Source organism: Ahaetulla prasina, chromosome 8 (assembly GCF_028640845.1).
Source record: "Ahaetulla prasina isolate Xishuangbanna chromosome 8, ASM2864084v1, whole genome shotgun sequence".
In the NCBI taxonomy this organism is placed as follows: domain Eukaryota; kingdom Metazoa; phylum Chordata; class Lepidosauria; order Squamata; family Colubridae; genus Ahaetulla; species Ahaetulla prasina.
The window spans coordinates 93,388,713-93,407,446 of record NC_080546.1 but is presented as its reverse complement, the minus strand read 5'-3'; the positions used below and the strand labels follow the sequence as shown (position 1 = coordinate 93,407,446).

General features: G+C 41.8%; 1 protein-coding gene across 6 annotated transcripts in view; it reads right to left on the bottom strand.

Annotated features, from left to right (window-relative positions):
* KCNIP4 (potassium voltage-gated channel interacting protein 4) overlaps positions 1-18,734 on the bottom strand; it is a 390,676-nt gene that overhangs the window by 91,272 nt on the left and 280,670 nt on the right. Inside the window, exon 1 of one of the 6 annotated variants that reach the window (XM_058192108.1) lies at positions 5,922-6,537. The exons of 3 other annotated variants lie outside the window; for them this stretch is intronic. In XM_058192108.1, the coding sequence (XP_058048091.1) occupies positions 5,922-6,033 (112 nt within the window). In that variant the 5' untranslated portion in view covers positions 6,034-6,537. Of the gene's footprint in view, positions 1-5,921; positions 6,538-18,734 lie in introns of those variants that run through there. 2 more of the 6 variants (XM_058192112.1, XM_058192111.1) reach the window with 2 other exon arrangements.

Genomic DNA, 18,734 nt, shown 5'->3' with positions numbered 1-18,734 from the left:
TTTCCTGGGCTCCAAGATCACTGCAGATGGGGACTGCAAACAAGAAATGAAAAGACGCTTGCTCCTGGGGAGGAAAGCTATGGCAAATCTAGACAGCGTACTAAAAAGCAGAGACATCACCCTGCCAACAAAAGTGCGTATAGTCAAGGCCATGGTTTTCCCAGTTGCAATGGATGGTTGTGAAGGTTGGACCATAAGAAAGGCTGAGCGCCAAAGAATGGAGGCCTTTGAACTCTGGTGCTGGAGAAGACTCCTGCGAGTCCCTTGGACTGCAAGGATATCCAACAGGTCAGTCCTAGAAGCGATCAACCCTGACTGCTCTTTAGAAGGCCAGATCCTGAGGATGAAACTGAAATACTTTGGCCACCTAATGAGAAAGAAGGACTCCCTGGAGAAGAGCCGAATGCTGGGAATGATTGAGGGCAAAAGAAGAAGGGACGGCAGAGAACGAGGTGGCTGGATGGAGTCACTGAAGCAGTCGGCGGGAGCTTAAATGGACTCTGGGGGATGGTAGAGGACAGGAAGGCCTGGAGGAACATTGTCCATGGGGTCATGATGGGTCAGACATGACTTTGTGACTAACAACAACAATATTAAAGAAGCTTTAAAGCAACCCAGATAGAATAGAATAGAATAGAGTAGAGTAGAGTAGAGTAGAGTAGAGGTAGAGGTAGTCAAACATCCACAGGAGTGGTGAGAAGCTCACAAAACTTGGCTGTTCCCTATGGGCTTCACAAGACCATAAAACAGACCAGGGTTAGGTTTACTTCCGCTTCATCCAGGAGTCCAGTGGGCCTTCTCTATGGGCCTCTGCTTTCTCCACAGGAGAACAGACAAGATACAGGTAGTCTTGGACTTGCGCCCATAAATGGCCCCAACCTTTCTGTTGCTAAGTGAATTCTGCCCCATTTTATGACATTCCTTGCCACACTTATGTGAATTGCTGCGGTTGTGAAGTTAGTAACCTGGCCATTAAGTGAATCTGCCTTCCCCATTGACTTGGCCGGTCAGAAGGTCTCAAAAGCGGGTCACGTGACCCCAGGACACTGCAACCGTCATAAGTACACGCCAGTTGCCGAGTATCCAAAATTTTGATCACCTGACCATGAAGACGCCGCAACGGTCGAAAGTGTGAAAAACGGTCGCAACTCACTTTTTTTCATCGCCGCTGTAGCTTTGAACGGTCACTAAACAAATGGTTGTAAGTTGAGAACTATCTGGATATCTGGTTCGCCAGGTTTTAATGGCTAATTTTCACGGGGGATGGAATCAAAAGTGGAACAATATTTAAAGTTGAAGGAAACAGGCGAGAGAGAACCTGTGTCTGTGGACATGAATTTCCGATAAGGGAAACCAGAGAGATAAATTAGCTTACAAACTCTGCTTTTTAACTTCTTGAACTAAATAAACTAAAGAACTACAATAAATATTTCCAAGAACTTTTTTTTTTCTTTTGTAGAAGTTTAGACCAGGGGTCTGCAAACTTGGCTCTTTGAAGACTGGTGGACTTCAACTCCCAGAGTTTGCTTTGCTGGCTGAGGAACTCTGGGAGTTGAAGTCCACCAGTCTTAAAAGAGCCACGTTTGCGGAGCCCTGGTTTAGAGAGTTAAAAAATAGTCCACAAACAGAATTTTTGCTGATACTTTTTCCCCTTTCAGACTTTGACCAAATGGATTCTTAATATGTGCAGGTGGTCTTTTAATGAATTAATGAATCACACAATCAATGAATAATTGTGTAAAGGCTGATAAGCCATCCCATTTAACCATATTAAGTCTGAAATTAAGCTAGAAATAGCAGCTCTCTTTCCTAAGTCAGAGAGAACAATGCCTAGGGTTGTGTTAGGCATTGTGTTATTTAATTACACCTCGATTCTTGTAATGTGCATTTTTATTGGTATTTTTACAAGATATTCTAAATAAGATAAAGCGAATGAGGCGGCGCCTTGTTTCAATTTATTGATCTTTCAAAATGCACAATCAGCTAGACTTTTCCTGACAGGGGAGAATTCTTAGGGCTGAATTTATTGTCTTAATTATCTTTAGATAGCAACCTTAAACACATTTGGGAAGATAAAAAACGACTTCGCCAAAGACACAGATTTTACTTCAAATCTCCTTAAACCGTAAGAATGGACTTAAATGGTTCATTTTTATTTGTTTGTTTGTTTGTTGGGTGCCTGGACTGCTGAAAACGGAACAGAAATCAAAGAAACAAACTCGGTGATCATCCTTCAATTATGCCTTACAATGCTTTAATTACTTTTTCCATCCTTCAGATACGGCTGAAAAGAATAAACTATATTGCAGGCAGTTGTCTGATAACTGGAAGCTAAACTACGAAAGACTTTGAGAAACCTTTCCTGTTTAACTGCTCTCACTCACTCTCGCTCTCTCCAGCACACAAACACACACACACACACACACACACACACAGAGAGAGAGAGAGAGAGAGAGAGAAGAAGAGGAAGAGGAAGAAGAAGAGGAGGAGGAGGAGGAGGAGGAAAAGGAAGAAGATGAGGAAGAGGAAGACAAGGAAGAGGAAGACAAGGAAGAGGAAGGAAGGAAGGAAGAAGAAGAAGAGTGAGATAAAAGAATGCATAGAACCATCTTCTACAAATAACAGCTTTTCTCTAAAGTATAGGTATGTTGGTATGAATTACTCCCTCTCTCTCTCTCCCTCCCTCTCCCTTCCTCCCCCTCTCCATCTCTTTCTCTCTCCATCCCTCTCTCTCCCCCTCTCCTTCCCTCCCTCCATTTCTCTCTCCATCCCTCTCCCCCTCTCCTTCCCTCTCTCCATTTCTCTCTCCATCTCTCCCTCCCTCCCTCTTTCCCTCTTTCTCTCTCTCCCTCTCTCTCCCTCCCTCCCTCTCCCTCCCTCCCTCTCTCCATCTCTTTCTCCATCCCTCTCTCTCTCCCTACCTCCCTCTCTCTTTCTCCCTCTCTCTCCCTACCTCCCCCTCTCTTCCATCTCTCTCTCCCTCCCTCTCTCTCCCTCCCTCCCTCTCTTTCTCTCTCCATCTCTCTCCCTCCCTCCCTCCCTCCCTCTTTCTCTCTCTCCTAGAAAAGAAAGATTGGATTAGTTCACCTCCTTGTAATTACTCTATTCTGCACAAAACACCTTAATTTACTTAGCAGTTTGTGTCGGAGAGACAGAAACTGTAGGAGCTGTTAGGTCACCTTTCCAGTTCAAACAAACAAATGCTTACCAAGCATATTTTAGGACTGCAGAAAACCAGCATAATCCAACAACAACTTTGTGGCTTCAGCTTCAAGATGTTATTTTGACTGGCATACTATTTGGGCTGAAAATGGATGCACAGGCTTTGAAGAAGGCATCTAGCTCTTGTAAACCTTGAGCAACATGGTTCAAAACCATGATCATCATCTCAACCAGAGGTGGGTTGCTATCGGTTCGCCCCGATTCAGGGCGAACCGGTAGCGGCAGGAGGCTCCGCCTTCCTGCCTGGATGCTTTTGTGCATGCACAGAAGTGTTGTGTGTGTGCGCACACACAAGTGCACATGTGCACACGCATGAGCAAATGCGCACGAGCAAACTGGTAGCAAACTAAATTGAAACCCACTACTGATCTCAACATTATATTAGGAACACACTGCTGTTAGTATGGGAGAAAATCAGAGCGCTTCAAGATACCAGTTTGGCTTTCAACGATGAGAGCACTGGTTCACCCAAACGTTATTAACATGGGAAGTATTGCTAGATATAAAGATCTTTTGAATGAAAACTAAACAAGAACGGAGTGATCAAGGAATTGATATGGCATGGTATCCACAAGTACAGATACATTCTAGATCAGGGGTCTCCAACCTTGGCAACTTTAAGCCTGGTGGACTTCAGCTCCCAGAATTCCCCAGCCAGCTTTGCTGGCTGGGGGATTCTGAGAGCTGAAGTCCATCAGGCTTAAAGTTGCCAAGGTTGGAGATCCCTGTTCTAGATAAGAAGAAGGCATCTAACTTTTGTAAACCTTGAGAAACATGGTTCAAAACCAGACCTCATCGCCATAATCATCATCTCTTTAGCTCAAGTTCTAAGCCTACTTTTCTTTCCCTGGTTTCAATCCCAAACTAAACTCAATTTTAGCACTCTACCTTCACACCCACAAACACCCACACCCACACCCACACACTAATTTCATGCTACCCTATGCCTTGTCTAATTTTTTGCAAGAGAGGGATTATATTTCAACCACTGTCAATCTGCTGCAAATACATCTATATGTAAACCACTGTTGTATCGTATACCCAGCGTAAAATTACCATGTTGACCGGAGAGCTCCTGTTCTCCAGCCCTAACCCTAACTTAAATTATTATTTAAGGACTGGAATAAATTTCCAGCCTTTATAGAACTGAGTTATAACCCAGCCTATTTCTTTCACTTCATCAAAAGGATTTATTAACGCAAGAACTATTTTATGCTTCTCAGATCATGGATCCTTTTTAGGGGCGTCATGCAGTCAATTTTCCCTTTTAAGTCAATGTGGATTTCCTATTTTGCATCAGCTGTTTACTTATTATATTCTTATAGTTCATATTGTTTAAGCCTAAATTTAAAACATCACAAACAAAGGTATTCTTAGCAATGAGATGAAGATTTATCAACTGGCAGCAAGTGATAATACCCAGCTGGCCTTGCATGATATTAAAAAACAAAGCGGGATTCGATTTGGTTATTTTTTGGATGAGAAATCATTAGAAAATCTCCAGAGTTTAGGTTAAATTCAGAAGCTGGAAAACACATCCTAAAATACAGTGATGGCAAACTACTTTTGAATTTTTGCCAAGAAACCAACATGGCTATCGCATCAGCTTAATATCAAGAGTTGAACTCAATTCACACTTACCTTTTATAAATTATTCATTGCTGTTCACTGCTGATAAATTAACTACAATCAGTATATTTCTAAAGTTTTCTATGAAGTCTAGGTTTTAAAAGAGTCTCTTTCTACTAACATGTCTTTTAATGTAAAGGCAGAATTATTTAGCAATTCTTAAGAAGTTAATAGTTGCTGATTTCACTTTCTGAAGATGAATAAGATAAAAAGAGAGGAAAATAAGAAAAAAATTCGTGGCAGACTCTGAGTGTGTGCAATTTCTAAGGAAATTGGCTGGGGAGAAACACTATGTGAGCAATCTGAATAATTTCAGTTTGCTTGCAATCTAGAGAATTAAATCGGAGGGCTACAGTTTTAATTTTTAGCACCAGATATAACAAAGAAATCCCAAGAAAATATAATGCTCATAAACTCATCTACCGAACCCTACAGGGAACTTTTGTTTATACATCTGGTGCTCCTTTACAGAGAAATAAACTGAACAGACTGCAAGGCAATACGAATATATTAAAAACATTTTATCATTTGTTCCCAAGAATGCACATTACAACCAATACTCGGGATGGCTTGGAATATTGACTGACATCTTAACCAGTCAACCGCTTCCAGTTCTGAATGGATAAATAAACAGAACACACCCCAAACAGTTTTCCCGAAATCCGTTCGTGCATAAAAGCAACCGGTTAATATTAATCGTATTAATAATGGAAATCAGAAAAGTTCCAGTTTGACATAGCCACAATCTGCACGCCAAGAAAACCTGATTAGAGGCTAACTTTCTTACTCTGGCGATGTGATTGAGAGGTGCCTTTCTGCCTCCATCCCTGAAAAACATAGCTTCGAGAAGCTGCAGTGACTAAACCATAGAAATATAAACAAAAACAAAACATGATTTACAGCCCAGGCGGGCAACCATAAATTGCAGAAGCTGCTTGGCACAAGTGTATGAGCAGCACGTTTTATTCTCCAACGCCAAAGGTACACGCAGAGCCCAGGCGGCAGCAGCAACAGCAGCAACAGCAGCTGGCACTACCTACAAACAAAACAATTCAAAGTCACCACTTTACCTTCGGAGAAATCTATCAGTCCAAGCAAATGCAGCAGCTTGAGAGAGGCAAAGATAATCACAACAATGCCCACCGTTTGCAGACCCTCCGATTCCCATTCCAAAGTCAACATTGTCCGAGACGGTGTTTCATGCCAACCAGCTGCCAAGCCACCACGCAGTCGAAACGAAAGTTTAAGTCACTCTAACCGGGGTGGGTTTTTTTTTTTGGCCTCCCATACAAAAAAAGTTGCCAGCACAGCCAGAAAAAAGCAAAAAGGAAATGAAGTGACCAGGCAGGTGTTAAGTGAAACCTCTGGTCTCCTGCATCTTGATGCTTTGGGATGCTAATTGTGGCCTTCTTGCCAAAAAAAAAAGGGACATTCGACACCACCAGCTTTCTTACTTCTCCTCTGCTAGGGACGCATTCATTCCGGGTTTCCAGATTTTGCAGTATTGGTTTGGGAAAAAGCAAGGCAGCTTAAAGGAAGAGGCAGGAGCGAGCAGACCAAACGCTCCCTGCCTCTTCAGCCTTGAGTGCCAGCTCAGGCGCTCGCAGCTCCTGCTTTACAGCTCAGCTCCAGCTGAAAAGAGCAGCACTTCCGAGCTTGTCAAATATCAGATTAATCATCGGATGCGTTTGCATCTTTGTCGTTAGTGGTTTCAATTTGCGGGATGTTGTGGACCAACACCGAGAGTTTCCTCTTCTAACTTGAACGTGAGGGACACACGGGCTCCTGTCTCTTGGCAGAGGTCATCTCCAGGGTGACCGGGAAGCTCCTGTCTCTAAACATTCCAGAAACGAGAGGACCAGAAGAGTTAAAGCATTGATTGCATCCAAGAAAAAAAAATGTGGCTTGTATTGTGAACTTAGATATCTAACCTAAAAAGGTAAAAGAAAATGGGGAAAGGGCGAAACCAAAAGGTGCTTTTTCAGGAGGCAATTGGTCTTTCTTGTTTTTCCTTGAAGTTGTTTCACCTCTCATCTAAGAAGCTTCTTCAGCTCTGACTGGATGGTGGGGAATTTATGGGATTTATGTTCCTTGCAGACAGCCATTCCCCATCATCCAGTCAGAGATGAAGAAGCTTCTTAGATGAGAGGTGAAACATCTTCAAGGGAAAACAAGAAAGTCCAGTTGCCACCTGAAAAAGCACCTTTGCGACAACTGTGACCTGGATGATGGAGGATCTCCATGGACTTGAAGACAAAAGGACTTAATGTCCCTGAAAGAAGCTGAAGTTTTGAGGCAAAGCCAGACTGACTCCAGATTTTTGTGGGTCTCCTGTTGCTATTTTGCCTGCATACAATGCACAACAGAACCCTTATAGGGCCATGGAAAGGAAGCAAATGAGCTTGCAGTTGGCCAACATGCATTACAGAAATAGGGTGAGATACAATATAAAACACATGCTTTTTATTTTCAACTGAAACCAGGAACTGAATCATCAAATGGACACAGAGAATTCCAGTTGCTTTCTTAAAGGCACAGAACTTTACAAATTGCAAGAAAAAAGAATCTTGGAGGGATGAGACTCTTTCTCTGTGCTAAAATTAGAATACTTCTTTTTTTCCTAATGGGGATTATAAATGGTCACGTTCCCATATTTAAACGTGAGTGAAAGACCGGCTGCACTGGCACACAGGCACACTTAGAAAATGGTGGCAATCCAACCCAAATCCATGTATGGATCAAAAGACTGTCAAGATTGAACCTGCTGAGTGAGCCCAGTTCGTAAGTGTTCCTTGTGGGAGTTTCTAAAGACGACGATGTCAAAAGCCCAGCTGTGAAGAATTCTGATATGGAGAAAAATATGGAAGGCAGCAAACTGAGTGGTGGTGTTGATAACAAAAAAGCGAAGAGAAAGCGCGAAGCCGAAGGACGACCCACACAAGAAACGGAAAGAGGAGCAAGTCGCAAAACAAGAATGCAACTGCAAGGTCCAGAACTGTAGAATTGTGAAGTGGAACGATGGAACTTTGAGACTCGTTATATTAAAAAAAAAAATCATTATTGTTTAAGAACAATTTGATCTAGCAATAAATGTTTCTTTTTCATTAGAGCTTTTGATGTTAAGATTAGATAGCCTTCTCCCTTCTAACTTTCAACTGGATTCCTGTAGTAGGAGAAGAGTTAGATTCCATAACTTCCATGTACTCAAGGATTTGATGATTCTGTTTCAGGTTGTCTGGGATCCTTTGACCCCAACACTACATACTTTACATGTGTACCCCAAAAGGATCTCCAGTTCAATGGGATTCAGGATTACATCAATGCAGCCATGATTTTTATTTTATTTATTTATTATTTAAATTTATATACCGCCCTATCTCCCAAAGGACTCAGGGCGGTTCACAGGCATATAAAACATCGATACACAAAATTAAAATAATCTTTAAAAAACTTATTCCAATGCCCTATCATTAAAAATAGAAATATAAATATTAAAATCAATTTAAAACCCCTATAAAATTTAAAATCTAAGCCAGTCCTGCACAGATGAATAAATGTGTCTTGAGCTCGCGACGGAAGGTACGAAGGTCCGGAAGTTGACGGAGTCCTGGGGGGAGCTCGTTCCAGAGGGCGGGAGCCCCCACAGAGAAGGCCCTTCCCCTGGGCGTCGCCAGACGACACTGCCTAGCTGACGGCACCCTGAGGAGTCCCTCCCTGTGAGAGCGCACGGGTCGGTGAGAGGTATCTGGTCGCAGTAGGCGGTCCCGTAGATAACCCGGCCCTATGCCATGGAGCGCTAACGGGTCGGTGAGAGGTATCTGGTCGCAGTAGGCGGTCCCGTAGATAACCCGGCCCTATGCCATGATGGCAACTCGACCCTCATTGAAATCACTTACCAGCTTAATAACCTCAAACGTGACTTGCTTTGAGTCTCAGATGCGAACAGAGCAGCTGAGTGCCTCTCCAACAGATCCCAAAGGTGCGGGTGTCAACCACCCCCATCACATCTGCTGTAGGCAGCACAACAGTTCTGTGTGGCCTTGGTTACAAAGGATTATTTACATTTTATTTTTAAAAAATTGCCTCTTCCACCCAACCACCTACCTTGATCTATTTCATTGTCATTTCTCTTCCTGTTATATTTGTTATTGGACAAAAGCAATAAGAAATGGAACCATGCCAGGGCTGAGACCAGAAGAGCTATTTAACAGAATAACAGAGTTGGAAGGGACCTTGGAGGTCTTATAGTCCAACCCCCTGTTCAAAAAAGAGACCCTAAAGCATTTCAGACAGTCTCTTCTTAAAAACCTCCAGTGATGGAGCATTCACAACTTCTAAAGGCAAGCCATTCCACTGATCGATCGATCCATCTAGTTTCTCCTTAGTTCTAGGTTGCTTCTCTCCTTGATTTGTTTCCATTCCTTGTTTCTTGTCCTGCCTTCGGGTGCTTGTGAGAATTGATGTCCATCAAGGAGAACGTGAGATGGTTGGTTGGTCCAAAATATGATGATGCGCTGTTCGCTTGGGCCCTTCAAAGGAAGAGGATGAGCCCAGCAATTCTGGAGCATCCTCAGCAACCTCAATTCAGCACCAGCTTTCAGGCTTCCAAAACTCACACAATTACACACAACTCGCTAGGCATGGAGGTATTGTTCAAGACTAGATGCTTACTGATGTTGGAAGGCCATGCTGTGCTGAATGGGACATCTCGCTAGAATGCAAAAGCATTGAGATGGGATTCCCCACACACTCACACACATTGCCACCCCAAAAGAAATCTCTGCACACAGGTGAGCATCCTTACATTTGCATGACAAGAAGACTATAAAAGTTTTCACGCAACACGTTTAACTGGTTGGTAGGGAGACAGGTCATTCAAAGCCACTCAAACCTTGAAGGGAAAGGAAAGGTGAATAAAACAATGAACAAACTTCTAATCACTGCCTCTATTTCTCTCCCCTCCCTTAGAAAGGCCATCAGATAGTAAGAAAAAGATTGAAATTTTGAATTGGACACAAGAAAAACAATACAAGATTTGGATACTATTTACCAACAGAGTCCCTTCTTCAGTCTGTTCTGCCCTCCATGTACAAATTTTTGCAACTCCAATAACAATCCTTTCCTTCCATTTCTAATATTGCAACCAATTTAACATTCCGAAGTCTCTTCAGTTTAAATTAAGATTTATCTTTCTTTATAAATAATACAGTCATGAGTTAGTTGGAAGTCATTTTTAGCGTTTAAGGAGAGGCAAATATAAGGAGAGTCCAATGGAACTTGATGATCCTTCTAATAAAATACCAGGAATATAAAGTTGGAATTAACTATTTTAGACTGGAACAGATCATATTTAAACACCCAATTAATCTATGAAAGAAAAACTTTCCTAGAATGTGAAGCTCTGTAAAATTCTGAAAGTTACATTACATTCATCTCAATCCTGAAGTCTGGGAAAAATAAGAATAATACTCTACAACAGAAGAAAAGTTCTCGTGTGTGTATGTGTGTATTTTAAAATGTCTACTAACTGGGTATTTTTGACAAATGTTTTAAGGGGTTAGCTCAGGAAAGCAAAACTTTAAAGGGGAAAGGAAATAGAGCCTGCTGTGAGAAATTAAGAGAAAGTATAGATATTTTTGAGTTAAAGTCCAATGATCACACGGACAATCTTTTGAGGCCCTCGCTCAATGTTTCACAACTTTTCAGCTTTGTGGACTTCAACTTCCAGAATTCCCCAGCCAGCCTTCTGGATTCTGGGAATTGAAGTCCACACAGCTAAAACAAACAAACAAACAAAAAAACTTAGCCCTTCAAGTGACCACAGGAATGCTGCAATGGTCGTAAGTGTGAAAAAAATGGTCATAAGTCACTTTTCCCAGTGCCGTGGCAACTTTGAATGGTCACTAAATGAACTTTTGTAAGTTGCGTAGGTCCCGTCTGTGGAAGAATGCCACCTTGTGGGTCTAAGGAGGGCCTGCCCTATGGAAAGCCTCCCCTCTGGGGTTCTGACAGTCCTAGTTGACTGTGGTGGAATTTCCAGCCTCCAGAGTCCCTGAATCCTTCTTTGACTGGTCCAAGGACATGTATTCAGTCTGGTCAGATTCCTGTGTTACCAAGAAAGCTATTGTCCAGACTCATCACAAGCGGTTCCGTTTGGTTTGTCACCGACCTTTTGCAAGATCCTATTAGGGGACCCTTTCCTTGCATTTTAAGGCCAGCAGGCTAGCGGTGCCTGATCTCTGTCTGTTTGCATGGCATCGTCTAACAATTTCGGCTGACAGTTTTTACTTGTTATCTTTTAAAATAGCAAGAATTGTTTTTATGTCTATGACCATGGATCATGCTTTGTGTGCATTAGCCTGCTGACCCTTAAATTTACAATGCTAAAGGAATTTGATTTATTGTTGTGGTCTGCCAGCAGCCTGCAGAGCTGGCAACGGAGTCAGATAGCAATGAGGCTGAGGAAGAACATGGGCCAGTCCTGGAGGCTGGGGAAGGCCCAGAAGAGGGCTCTGCATCGGAGGCAGAGGGGGGGGGGCAGAGCCATCGGGGAGTGAAGTGCGGACTCCAGAGCCTCCAGAGGCTGACAGTAGTGAGGCAGAGGAACTGGAGGAGCCTGTTCCTAATGCACGCATGAGAAAAGCTGCCAGAAGGCAAGAGCAGCTAAAGCAAAGAGGACGACTCGGGAATAGGGCCAAGAGATGATTGGCCCCTCCCATAAGGCTTAAAAGTCCAGAAGCAGCGCTTGGGCTCTTTGCCGGAAAACAACGTTGGTAGCTTTATCTTGCTGCATTTGTTTCTTATCCGCGTCTACTGAACTTTTGCCAAGAAAGGCCTTTGGCAGTTTGCCTAGGTTGGTGATAGGACTGAGGAATTTGTGTTGGGAGGAATTTGCTTTAGTTTAGTTAAACTATGCTAGGAATGAAGTAATTCTCATCTGTTCGAATAAAGTTTGTTTGTTTTTACACTGACTGAGTTTCCTACTACCTACTTGGGCCTGGGTCACAAAATTTACAATGCTAAGGGAAAGGTAGAAGGAATGAGAAGATGGAGAGGACCACAGGCGCAGGGGGATGGACTCCGCTACAATTGTGATGGGGACACAATATGCGCATATATAATAAACCCTTCCTTCCCAGAGGAGCTGGCTTGTGTCTCGTCATTCTACAACAGGAAGACTGAAGGACCAGGATGTGTGTGAGTGCATGTGTGTTTGAGGGACAAGACAATCCTGGAGGAAACCTATCTGTGTGGGGCTATTAAGCATTTCCACTGACTTGATGGCACAGAAGGAAGCCATGAATTTTATATATAGTTCTGTGAGCCACCCAACAATATTTTACAAAGACGCATGACTATATAAATTTATTAAATATATTTCTCATCCCACCCTGCCCTACTGATTCAAGGGGCAAGAAGAAGAAAAAACCCAGCTGACTCTGCAGTCTGAATCCGACCGCTTGCTCTAATTGGAAGCAAAGAGTTACTTTTTAAATCGACATAATCCATTATGCCCTATTCAGCTAAAGCAAATCAAGTGAATGATGACCTATTTTCCTTTGTTTGGAACTTCCTTAATTGGGTCTCCAAAAGGCGAGCGCTGATACTCACCCACCCACTCAATCTGTGCAGTCCCCCAACCCTAGATAAGCAGAAATTGAGTTCCCAAAGTCGCCCCACAGTCCCTCCTTCCCACCTTTGAAAAAACAACAACAACAACAGGGAGACTTTAAGAGAAGACACGAACCGCTGGTCTGGGGAAGCTTTGAGACCCTAGTGAAACAAGGTTCCTGTAGCGGGAGAGAGTTCAATTCCTCCATTGTTTTCCTAGGAGATTAAAAAAAAAACAACACTGAGAAAGTTTCACAAAGCCACTTGATAGCCAGGAAAACATCTCCTTTCCCAAAGGTGGGGAAAAAAATCCTTACAAAATGTTGATGACACCCCCCCCCCCAGAAATCCCATTAAGAATTTTATATTCTCACACTAAATTTCACAGTGTAGGAGGAGGAGGAGAGGCGGAGACTGGAGGCAGAGTCAAAAAAGGAATCAGCCCAGAATCTCTGTGTTGCCACAAGTAGGCTTAAGTCCAACCCTTGTTGAATTCCATTGAGCCTTATCTAGCACCAAAATAACGATAAAGAAATAAAATAATGCTAACCATTAACTGAGTAGATTTCTATGCCTAGGCATGAGCAATAAATCAGTTTAATTGGAAGTTAGTATGCAGCCTGGTCTTTCGTGCCTTACACACATCACTGGACATCCATGGAGACTGTCCACCTCCCAAGAAGATCTGAACATTGCAGAGAGAGCCACCACAGATAGAGAAAATGGTCCATGTAGACCCTTTTTGGACCGTAAGAAAGGCTGAGCACCAAAGAATTGAGGCCTTTGAACTCTGGTGCTGGAGAAGACTCCTGCGAGTCCCTTGGACTGCAAGGCGAACAAACAAGTCAGTCCTAGAGGAGATCAACCCTGACTGCTCTTTAGAAGGCCAGATCCTGAAGATGAAACTCAAATCCTTTGGCCACCTGATGAGAAGGAAGGACTCACTGGAGAAGAGCCGAATGCTGGGAAAGATTGAGGGCAAAAGAAGAAGGGGACGTCAGAGAACGAGGTGGCTGGATGGAGTCACTGAAGCAGTCGGCAGGAGCTTCAATGGACTCCAGAGGATGGTAGAGGACAGGAAGGCCTGGGGGAATGTTGTCCACAGGGTCGCGATGGGTCGGACACAACTTCGCAACTATTCCTAGACCTCACCCCATTCCTAAGAGGTCTGTAAGGGGCGTGCATAAGAGCACAAGACTGCCTATCATTCCTGTCCTATTGTTTCCTTTCATTATATCCAATTAATATAGTTAATTCATACTCATGCTTATATATATATATTGTATAGTTATTTCATGCTTATGCTTATATATACTGTGTGACAAAATAAATAAATAAAATAAATAAATAAACTAACAACAAGACCCTTGTGTTTTAAATATGAGAGACCCTTGTCTCACCCATTTTCCTTTTGAACATGAGTGAAAGAGTATTCTCACATTCAAGTATCCTTAAAGAGATAATTTCCCCAAATTAATGTGATATTTAGCAGCTTAAAATTTCAGGTATTAATCCCCTGGATGAACGAGAAGTCTTATTTCTTCATGAATCTGTCCATGTAGGGTTTTTTCCCCAACAACCTGGAAGTGATCCAGAATTTCCTTCTTCTAGAACTTCCATTCGTGGTGGTTTCCCATCCAGGTTTGTTCTTAGGTTCTGTAACATCTTCAGATTTCAACAGAGAATCATTCACTTTGGATTTGCTGCCAATGAGGTCTAGTTAGAGAAGGGATGAAATCCAGCAGGTTCTAACAGGCTCTGGAGGACCAGTAGTGGAAATTTTGAGCAGTTCGGAGAACCGGCAAACACCACCTCTGGTTGGTCCCAGAGTGGGGTGGGAATGGAGATTTTGCAGTATCCTTCCCCTGCCACACCCAAGACACGCCCATCAAGCCACACTATGCCAACCAAGCCACACACACAGAACCGGTAGGGAAAAATTTTGAATTTCACCCCGAGTTAGAGCCATGGTGGCACAGTGGCTAGAATGCGGTATTGCAGCCCAACTCACTGCTCACTGCCAGCAGTTCAATCCTGACCAGCTCAAGGTCGATTCAGCCTTCCATCCTTCCGAGATCAGTAAAATGAGGAGCCAGATTGTTGGGGGCAAGAGGCTGACTCTGTAAACCACTTAGAGAGGGCTGCCAAGCACTGTGAAGCAGTATATAAGTCTAAGTGCTATTGCTATTTAGTCTAAATATTAGTAATGGGTGAATTACCTGATCCAATTCTGTTTGAGAAGCTGAATTGATTCAGATCCAAACCATTGCTTTGCTTCATCAAACCAACTCAAATTCTTGACTTGGTTAAGAAGAAAGTACTTGTGCAAATATGTATGTATGTATGTATGTATTTCAATTTGAATATTCATCAAATCAAGATGACAGCCAACTCAGACATATGGGGACTGAAGTCACAATTTTATTCAAAGAACTGATTCACCAGAGCTGACTTGAAATCAGATCTTTGCACAGGCTGACTTAATCTGTATTTCTCCAGCAATTTTCATAGTCAGGATTCCCCTATGTGTTTACCGGTTCCCAAGAAAACTTAATCAAGCCGATAATTACCAAGTGATGTTCTGTGCAGAAGATACATCATTTCCTATTTAGTTGCTAATGGGGGAAGCAGCTGCAATTTCCTGTGAAGAAACAGCAAAATAATGTCTTTTAAATCTTTTTCTCCTTTCTGCTTTTTCTGTTCTTCCATTTAGTGAAGTACGCAACCTAGTTCAACTGATACGACACAAGTGCCGATTGGAATAATCCTTCCTAAGTTATCTTCCCAGGTCTCTCTTGAATGTAAGAATGTCACCCAGTGTAGTATTAATCCAACGTCACAGGAAGGTTGAAGAACGTGAAATTTACTTGGATATTAAATTAATTCCTCTGCCAGTTTATTACAGATTTCAGTAGTGAACAAAATACGTAGCATAACAGACTTGGAAGGGACTTTGGTGGTCTTCTAATCCAACCCCTTGTTCAAGCAGACAGACAGGTGGCTGTCCAGTTTTTTCTTTAAAAAAACTCCAGTGATGAATCATCCACAATCAGTTCCACTGGTGAATTGAACTCACTTGTTAGGAAGTTTCTGAGAGCGTATGCACCAAAACAAATTCCTTGTGTGTCCAATCATACTTGGCCAATAAAAATTCCTATCCTATCCTATCCTATCCTATCCTATCCTATCCTATCCTATCCTATCCTATCCTATCCTATCCTTCTTAATTCCAGGTGGCTTCTCTCCTTGATCAGTTTCCATTCTTGTCCTAATTTCAGGTGCTTTGAGGAATAGGTTGACCCCCTCTTTTTCGTGACAGCCTTTCAAATATTGTACAACTACTATCGCATCACTCCTAGTCTTCTCTTTTCATTAAAAGGACCTTTTAGGCCACTTAGGTCTTCCTGAAACTAGCTTTCCTTCTGATTTTCACAAACGGATTGTTTCACTGCTTGTTCCTATTGTGCAAGAAACATAAGGACTGTGCAAACTTTAAACGTGGTTCAGAAGAACCTTTTGGATCTGCTGCAAACATGGAGGAGACCATAAAAAACTGAGGACGCTTGAAGGATCACGTCAACTTTGATTAGTGTTATTAGCTTTAAGACTAGACTCCTTGGAGCAGAGGTCTTCAAACTTGGCAGCTTTAAGACTTGTGGACTTCAGCTCCCAGAATTCTAGCTGGAGAATTCTGGGAGTTGAAGTCCACAAATCTTAAAGCTGCCAAGTTTGGGGACCTCTGCCTTAGAGAAGCAGCTTTTTGGAAGTTCACATGGAAACTCTAGGCAAAAAAGAAGAAGAGCTACTTTAATGAACAACAGAAAGATGCTGGCCTTGCCTGAAATCCAAAGCACTTCTTCCAAATTATTTTCCCAGTGTGGCTACCCATAATTTCTTTTTTCTTTTCATCCCTTCAGTAGCTAAATGTTAAATTGGAGTACAATTGTCTGTAAGTAAGGTGCTGAACCAAGCTGTATAGGAACTCAGCCTTTTAAAAAATGCTTGCATAAACATTTTTTAAACTAAAAAAAAATACAACCTTGATTGCAGCATTGGGAAGAAGAAGAAGAAGAAGAAAAAAGAGAGAAAATATTTAAATAGTCAGCTTAAACTGGCAAATAAAAGACCCTCACAAATAAAATATATTCACATCATGTGCTTTGAGAGTGTTTTTTTCTTCGTGGGTAATTAGAAGGAATGTCTAACTTTTAAATAAGAAAGAATAAGAAGTATTGTTTTAAAAGCCGAAAGTTAATTTTTTACTTAACGGGGGCTTCACAAAAATATTTAATGCAAATGAAACAAGGAAGATGGGAACACTTTCATGATCCAAAGTTTGTTCTATGGGTGCTGAAAAGATTCTTAAAGACAGGGAATGTGCTACTTTAAAAAGAATAAAATCTGTTGAGCTAACAATTAAGTTTTGATTGCTAGGCTGAATTTTATAGCTTAGCCTAAGAAACAAAATATTTGTTTTTCTTTGCCTAAAGAAGCAAGCTAGTGAAAATCTGTTTTTATGCATTTGCATGGAAATCTTATACGAAAGTTGTAGGCAAAGCCTTTTGCCTGGCATATTTATGGCTGCTTTCTTGGGAGAATTGATATTTAGATCCTGGTGCCCTAACATCTACCCCTTCATAAAAAAATAAACCATTTGGACTCCTGTCTTCTCATATTCATATCTCCCTGGATTGTGTGTTTGAGAAGAAAAGTTTTGTGTTGTGTTCAGTGCAGCTGGAGGAAAGAGATTAGTGGTAGCAAAGGTTATCATGAAAGCAGGGAGAACAGATAAATATTGCATATCAGATGTTTTCTCTCTACAAAACCTTCCAATGTGGCTGTTTGCTTAGAGGCTGTCCTTGGCATTTTTATGATAGACTCATTTATATTTGTATTTTCTTCAGACGAAGTCTAAAAATCCTGATAAAGAACAAGCAGATTAAGGGAGACAAATGTAAAATTCTTTACTTAGGAAACAGAAGTCAGGCACATAATAGAAAATGGAGGCCATTTATTCATCTGATTGAGTTTATGCTTCTATTGCTGAATACATATATATAAAATCTCTTTGCAATGAAGCAGTTATTTCAGTTTGTTTTTTTTAACTATATTATATTTAAATTCTAATTATATATTAAATATATGAATATGGAATGGAATAACTGCTTCATTGCAAAGAGAATATAAGCCAGCAGTTTGATGGAAGTGCTTACAAGTGTTTCTGATTGCAGCCATCAAGAAATTGGTCAATCAGCTAAAAACAAACAAACACGGAAACTAACCATTCCACTTCATTCTGAAGTGTTCACATCGTGCCTTGAATACCATGCCCATACCAATTCTGGGCAACCTGTTTTAAGACGAATTCAGACCAGGTTGACAGATGCACAAAGAGGATGCTCAATGTCTTGGAAGAGAGGCGGAGGAGATGACATTAGTTCCTTGAAAACAACTGGAGGATATGAGAGGTCCTCTCCCATACCTGAAGGTTTGTCACATGCAGTGGAATATCTGTGCAGAAAAGAGGCAGTCAAAGAAAGCCGAGAGAAAGCCAGGGCCCCTCTGCAAGGGTGGCTCCAAAATATGACTGATATAGACAGACAGACAGATGGTAGATAGATAGATACATGAAGAGAGAGAGAGACAGACAGACAGACAGACAGACAGACAGAGAAAAAGAAAGAAAGAAGATGGATGGATGGATAGAAGATAGATAGATAGATAAGATAGATAGATGACAGATGACAGATGATAGATGATAGATAGATAGACAGATAGACAGATAGACAGATAGACAGACAGACAGACAGACAGACAGAAAGAAAGAAAGAAAGAAAGAAAGAAAGAAAGAAAGAAAGAAGATGGATGGATGGATAGATGATAGATAGGTGAAAGAGACAGAGAGACAGAGAGATAGATGGCTGGCTGGCTGGCTGGCTGGCTGGATAGTATAGATAGACAGACAGACACACAGATAGAAAGAAAGAAGATGGATGGAGGGATAGATGATAGATAGAGATAGATAGATAGAATTATAGATAGAGATAGATAGATGAGAGAGACAGAGAGACAGACAGATAGATGGATGGATGGATAGATAGTTATAGATAGATGAGAGAGAGAGAGAGACAGACAGATAGATGGATGGATGGATAGATAGAGATAGATAGATGACAGAGAGAGAGAGACAGCGAGACAGAGAGATAGAAGATAGATGGCTGGCTGGCTGGCTGGCTAGTATAGATAGACAGACAGACACACAGATAGAAAGA